Raw genomic sequence first — 7,442 nt, forward strand, 5'->3', positions numbered from 1 at the left:
ACATATATAAATAACTATATGCATATATAAATTCACAAACATACATGTATATATGCATATACACATACATTTACATACACATATACATACACACATGCATACATGCACACATATGTAAGTGTGTATGTATATGATGCTAGTACCTGACATAGCAGGCACTTGATAAGGGATTGCTGATCAATTCTTTGATGTGTGACCTTACACTAATCACTTCTATCTGGGTCTTATTTTCTTCATATCAAATGAGAGAATTGAACTAAAAAGTATCAAGGATTTACTTGAGCTCTTAAATGCCACATATATGTATCTGTATCAACAAATGTTTATTAAAAGCTTTCTATATGATAGCTATTTTATATATGTATTTTGCCATATTTGTAAAATATATTTAATATATATCAAAGTATATATACATAAATATAATATATAACAAAGTAGCTATCATATAGTAGGTTTTTAATAAATATTTGTTGGTTGATTGATTGATAATCCAAATGAGAGGTAATAAGGATCTGAATTTAGGTGGTGGTCATTATGAGTGAAGTGTGATGATCTCATACTTGAAAAGAGAGGACTAAGCAGAAATAAATGAATCTCAGTTGTCCATCTCCCCACACCATCTTCACTTGGGAACCAAAGGGAGAGAAGGGTAATGAGCTTATTTTCCCCCTTGGGGGGGTCCTGTGGGGAAAGCTCCTGGCATCTCAGTCCTAGTAGCCACAGCCAGATATTGAAATTTCTTCCTCTTATGCACCTAGGCAACCCCAAGATTGGATGAAAACTCAAGGTAGGTCTGATGCTTCCCCCTTTGGTGGGATCATAATGGGAATCAGAAAATTTCTGTTCAGTCAGTGGTGCAGAGAAAGATCACTAGAGCCAGACTTGGGAAACCCGGGTTCATATCATGGATCCGACACAGCTGCATGGCCATGGGTCAATTACTTAACTCTCGTTGTGTCTCATTTTCTACCTTAACAAATCAGGGATGATAATGACTACACTACCCATTTCATGGACTTGTGAGAAGGCACATACCTTGTAAAATTTGAGCATCGAATGGGTATGGGAAGTATGTGAATTATTGTTCAGGGATACAGGAAAATGAAGTGGATTGATTGCTGTTCTATGCATGAGAATACTTGACTTTGTCTTGCCTCACTGTTAGACCTTGGAAAAGCGTCTAGACCGGCTTGTGTCTCCATTGGAAAGTAACATGCTGTGGTGAAGTGAGCACGGGTGGGCCTTGGAGTAAGAAGGCATGAACCCGGGTCCTTACTGTTTGTCAGACCTTGGACAAAGTCACCTGATTCATCTGAGCCTTGTTTTCCTCATTTATTAAATGGGAATAAATCCATTTCACATTCCTCTTGTGAGGCAAAGACTTGGTAAAACTTTAAATGCCTTAGAAGTGTTAGGGATTTTTGTTTTCTTATTGGTCAGGTGGTGAAAATGGCACATGCTATTATCATTAGGTAGATGAATTCAAAATGATTGATAGACAGATTGGTGGATGGATGGATAGGTAGATAGATAAATAGATGATAGATAAATGGATGGGTGTATAGATGAATAGAGACAGGTGATGGATAGACAGGTAGATAGATAGACAGACAGACAGATAGATTACTGTTGTTGTTTCCATCATTTTTCAGTCATGTCTGACTCTTTGTGACCTCATTTGGGGTTTTCTTGGTAAGGATACTGGAGTGATTTTCCATTCTCCAGCTCCTTTTAAAGATGAGAAAACTGAGGCAAACAGTGACTTGCCCAGAGTTACACAGCTAGTAAGTATCTGAGGAAGTCAGGAAGATGAGTCTTCTTGATTTCAGACCCAGTGCTCAATCCACTAGAGAGAAGACAGACAGACTGACAAATAGATAGATAGATAGACAGAATGATTAATGGATAGGTAGATAGATGCATGAATAGATGAAAGATAAATGGATGGATGGATAGATGGATAGGGATAGATGATAGATTGATCAATAGGTAGATGGATGAGTAGATGATAAATGCATGGATGGATTGATAGATGAATAGAGATAGATGACAGAAAGATAGATAGGACATTTACTGTATTAAGGGCTTACAATGTGCTGGACACTGTGCTAAGTGTTAGGGATATACATAAAAGTAAACAAGACAGTTTTTGTTCAATAGGAGCTTATACTCCATTGGAAGAAGATAGCACATAAAGGAGGTAAAGGAGGGGGCAAAGAGTAATTAGTATTTATATAGAATTTTAAGGTTTACAAAGAGCTTTGCCTGTTTGTCTTATTTACTTCTCACAACAACCTTGTAAAGTCTGCAATTCTCTTCATTTTATAGATGAGGAAACCAAGGATAGGAATGAGTTGCTGTGGGTACCACAGTACATAAGTGTCTAAGGTATGATTGGAACTCAGGCCTTCCTGTTCTAACCAGTTCTAACCACTGCACCACCAAGCAGCAGCCTGCGTTGGGGGTGAAGGAATGAGGGCAGGGAGACTGTTAGAAGTGGGATGGTGTCTTGGTCATAATTCTTCTCCACAACTTGACTAGTGTACAAATTAATTCAATGTGAAGTTATTCGTGGTAGTTATATGAAATTCCATGCTGTCTTGGGGAGGGAGGGGGGAGGGAGGGGAGAAAATCTGGAACTCAAAATTATGTAGAACCATCTGTTGTAAACTAAAACTAAAAATAAATATTATAGAAAAAAAGAAGTGGGATTGTGTCTTGGTTCATAGCCAGAGAAGGCAGAGGGCTTTCATAGAAGGGGGAATCCAGGAGCACAGCAATCATGTTCAGAGGAGTGGAGATGGATTATTATCATCCATTCAGCCAAGTGTTGTTCCCTGGTAAGAACAGGAGAGTTAAGAGTTATGGTTCCTATCCTCATTATAAAGGTCAGGAGGTTTGGCTCTGCCTGTGCTCATGACATTTACCAAGTGTCTTCTCAACTGTGCTTTTGGTCATAAGTGGTGAGTGTGGCTTAGGGCAATGGCACATATTTGCCCTAAATAAGAGAGGTCTTGGAGGATCATGATCACTGTTTCTGGAATTGAGAGAATTGGTCTTCACTTAGAATATGGATTAGGCTCATTCTGCTTGGCCTCTGGGGCAGAGATAATAGCCATGAGTGGAAGCCAAGGATGGCAGCAATGGGGTATAGAGGAGAGTCACAGACTTAGAGGTAGATGTTGGGTATCCAAATCTTGGGTGTGCTTCCTCTGAAGCCTCTGGTGACTCCTTGTCCTTATGAGTGGACTAGACAAGATGCTTTCTGTCATTCTTTCCTGATCTATACTATAGAGTCCTATGGTAAGAAAGCATATTTTCATTTTTTGTAAGGGAGAGGTTCCTAATAATTAGAGCTTTCCATCAACAAAAAGGATTCTTTATGGAAGTGAGTTATACATTGTTAAAAATATTTGAGCAGAAAGGAAAGAAACAAGTATTTATTAAGTGCCTCCTAGGCAGCTAAGTGGTGCAGTGGAGAGAGCACCTAACCTGGAGTCAGGAAGACCTGAGTTTAAATCTGGCTTTAGACACTTACTAGCTGTGTGACCATGGGCAAATCACTTAATCCTGTTTGCCTCAGTTTCCTCATTTGTAAAATGAGCTGGAGAAGGAAATGGCAAACTACTCCAGGATCTTTGCCAAGAAAACCCCAAATGGGGTCATGAAGAGTCAGGGAAGAAAGAAAAGCAATTGAACATCAAATGTGTCAGGCACAGTGGTGTTTTACAATTATTATCACCTCCTTTGACCCTCACATCAACCAGATGAGGAAGGTATAATTATGATCCCCATTTTAAGAGGTTAAGTAGGAAGCAAGACAGGCAGGCAGGAAGGAAGGCATTTATTCAGGCACTACTATATGCCAGGCACTGTGCTAAATGCTTTACAATTATTATCTTATTTGATCCTTACAACAACACTGAGAGGAAAGAGCTATTATTATCCCCATTTGCAGGTTGAGGAAACTAAGGCAAACAGGATTAAGTGACTTGCCCAGGATCACACAGCTAGCAAGGGTTTAAGGTCGGCTTTGAACTAAGGTCTTCCTGACTCCAGGCACTTCCTTTTATAGGAAGGGATTACTATTAATGCTCCCATTTTAGAGTTGAGGAAACTGAGGCAGACAAAGATTAAATGATTTTCTCAGGGTTACACAGCTAGCTAAAATCTAAGATAGATTTGAACTCAAATCTTTCTTCCTGATTCAATGCTTTACACAGCTAGCTAAAATCTAAGATAGATTTGAACTCAAATCTTTCTTCCTGATTCAATGCCCACCGTCCTAGTCACTGCCCTGCCTGCCCTCCCTGAGCAGTCCCCTTGTGGATGGCCATAGAGAGGATTCTTGCTTCAAGGTAGAGGTTGGACTAGGTGACCTCTGAGCACCTCTTCAAGCTCCAAGATTGTGTGATTTTTTCCAACAACTTTGTGTTGTTTCTCCATCTTTCCTGGAAAAGCAGAGATAGGCTGCCTAAGACTCAGAGCCGCCATATGCATTTTCACCTGTTTATAAGTTGTTTCCCTCCCCATTGTATCTTCCCTGCCTCCACTGGATCATATGTTGAACAACCCTGTAAGAAGCACCCCTTTGAGCTAAGCTAAGATTCTCCTGACATGATCAACATGCCATGATGTTGAATGGACATCAATGAAGAAAGGACTGAGACTGATGAAATCACAGATCTCCAGAGTATCACCACATATGTTGAGTCTAGAGAATGTCCACAGGAAAACACCATGAAATAACCCAGAGATAGAGATGCATGGAACATGGGCAAGGGAGAGCTTTTAGATGTTGGAGCCATGAAGACTGCTGGGGGTAGAGGGAAGCTGTGAAAATACCAAAAATTTCATGCTGTTTCATGAGCATTTCTTGAAGTGTTCTATATGTAAGGCACTATTCTGGGTGCTGGGGTTACAGAAATTACAATGGAACAATAATCCCCTCCAAAAGCTTTGGGGTTGGAGATATGACGTGTTGTTGTTGCTGTTCAGTCGTGTCCAACTCTTTCTGACTCCATTTGGGGTTTTCTTGGCAAAGATACTGGAAGAGTTTTCTATTCCCTTCTCCAGCACATTTGACAGATGAGGAAACTAAGGCAAATAGGGTTAAGTAACTTGTCCAAGGTCACATAGCTAGTAAATATCTGAGGCCTGATTTGAACCCACATTTTACTGATTCCAGTCCTAGTGCTCTATCCACTGAGCCACCTAACTGCCCCTATATCTCATATGATTTCTGGGAAGGATATATAGTCAATCATAGCATTAGCTGACGTTTATGCAGGTCTCTAAGGTTTGCAAAGCACTTTATATTCAACATATCACTCAATCCTCACAATAACCCTGTGATGTATATCAGAGAATCACCAGCTTATAGATTTAGAAGGGATCCTAGAGGTCATTAAGTTTGACCCCCTCATTTTACAAGAGTAAACTAAGGTTCAAGGAGGTTAAGTGACTGACCTAGAGTCACACAGCTTGTGTCTAAGGTGGGATTTGAACCCAGCACTGACTTTTTGACTCTGCTGTTTGATCCTTTCTAACCACATTGCCCATTTTACAAATAAGGAAACTGAGTCACAGAAAGGTTATGGGACTTTCCCATGGTTATCCACATAACAAGTACCAACAGCAGGATTCAAATGCTTTCTATTCTTTGGGTTTTGCCAACATCAAGGGACAAGTATCTAATTCTTTCTTTCAGTTGGCTTTTCTTCTGTATGTGTGCGTGCACACATTCATACATGTGTATTTGCATGTATGTATATTGTATTTTTTATCTCATCATCTCTCCTTCAGGTGGTGCCTCCTCAAACATGTCTGGACCCTGGGCATCCCAAGGACCCCACTGAGAGCATGACTGAGGGGAACCAGACTTCTGTCATTGAGTTTGTCCTCTTGGGTTTTTCACATGTTCCCAGGCTGAAGCCAGTTCTTTTTGTGCTGTTTCTGGGGATGTTTCTAATCACAATGCTGGGAAATGGCCTCATTGTACTTTTGACTGTGGTCGACACTGCCCTCCACACACCTATGTATTTTTTCCTCCGGAACCTGGCTCTGGTGGAGATCTGCTTCTCTTTGGACATTGTACCCAGGATGCTGGAAAGCCTGGTGGCTGGAAGGGGCATCTTCCTGGTGGGCTGCGCCCTCCAGCTCTTTCTCATTCTATCCTGTGTCACATCAGAGTGTTTCCTCCTGACAGTGATGGCCTATGACCGCTATGTGGCCATCTGCCACCCCCTGCACTATGGGGTCCTCATGAACCAGAGGCTCTGCCTTCTTCTGGCAATGTCATGCTGGGTGGCAGGCATTCCAGTTTCCCTGCTGTTCACCATTTGGCTCTTCCGGTTCCCATTTTGTGGACCCCGAGGTGTTCGCCACTTCCTCTGTGATGTGGCGCCACTCCTGAAGCTGGTGTGTGCTGACACATCTGTCTTTGAGGCCTATATCCGTGTAGCTACAGTTCTTGTCCTAATGGTGCCTTTCTTCCTCATCACTGGGTCCTATGGCCATGTGCTAGTTGCTGTTGTTCGGATGCCCTCAGCCACTGGTCGCCATAAGGCCCTCTCCACCTGTGCTGCCCATTTTGTTGTTGTGACTCTGTTCTATGGCACAGCTTGTGTCATCCACCTCCAGCCCAAGTCCAGCTACTCTCCTGAGAGCAAGCAAGTTGTGTCCTTGTCCTACACCCTTGTCACTCCCATGCTCAACCCCATCATTTACAGCCTGAGGAACAAAGAGGTGAAAGCTTCCCTGTGGAGGGTGTTGGGTAGGAAAAAAGGGGGTGCCCAGATGACTTGAAATCCAGTCTGTTATGGGTTACAACTAAGATAAAAGGGATTGGGGCTCTGATAGCCAACTTCATGAGACCATGGGCAATGGTATTGCTTTCCAGGATCATCATTGAATCAGGGACTTCTGGAACAGGGTGGAACTAGGAAGAATCTAGTCCAGTCTCAACCTGAAGTGAATCCCTCCTGCAGCATCCCAAAGTATTGATCATATAGTCTCCAGTGGAAGACCACTTATGATTTGGAACTCACCATTCCTTGTATTTAATATCAGATTTGACCCTCGTGTCAGAGACTTTCCCAACATGAAGGGTCCAAGGTCACCTTGGAAGACTTCTTATTTCATTGGTTCATGTACTACACCTAGAAAATTTGGAGAAATCCTTACATGAAACCTCTTTCTCATCAAAGTAATTTCTAGTGGAGTATACTAGCAACTGTGGAGAATATGTTTGTGCTGATGCCCCCTCCTCCTTGCAAGCACATAGGCCACAAAAATGGACATGGAACTTTTATTGAAAGGTTAATGACAACAAACCAGAATTCACATCAGAGCTCCCATATGAACATCCATTCTACCACAACATTTTATATAGTTAGATTAGATCAGTCACTTTCTTTCATCCTCAGATTTTTTCCCTTACA

The 7,442-nt window shown here is 41.7% G+C and overlaps 1 protein-coding gene across 1 annotated transcript; it reads left to right on the top strand.

The window, feature by feature from the left end:
- The first annotated feature begins 5,862 nt into the window (after positions 1-5,862).
- On the top strand, positions 5,863-6,807 carry LOC118836395 (olfactory receptor 10A7-like). The gene has a single exon (XM_036743705.1). It carries the CDS (start codon positions 5,863-5,865, stop codon positions 6,805-6,807), a length of 945 nt encoding a protein of 314 aa, XP_036599600.1.
- Positions 6,808-7,442: the final 635 nt, after the last annotated feature.

The sequence above is a fragment of the Trichosurus vulpecula genome, chromosome 2 (assembly GCF_011100635.1).
Source record: "Trichosurus vulpecula isolate mTriVul1 chromosome 2, mTriVul1.pri, whole genome shotgun sequence".
NCBI classification, from domain to species: domain Eukaryota; kingdom Metazoa; phylum Chordata; class Mammalia; order Diprotodontia; family Phalangeridae; genus Trichosurus; species Trichosurus vulpecula.

What these genes read in the sequence shown, in the direction of transcription:
- LOC118836395 (XM_036743705.1), top strand. Translation starts at nt 5,863, where the DNA reads ATGACTGAGGGGAACCAGACTTCTGTCATTGAGTTTGTCCTCTTGGGT.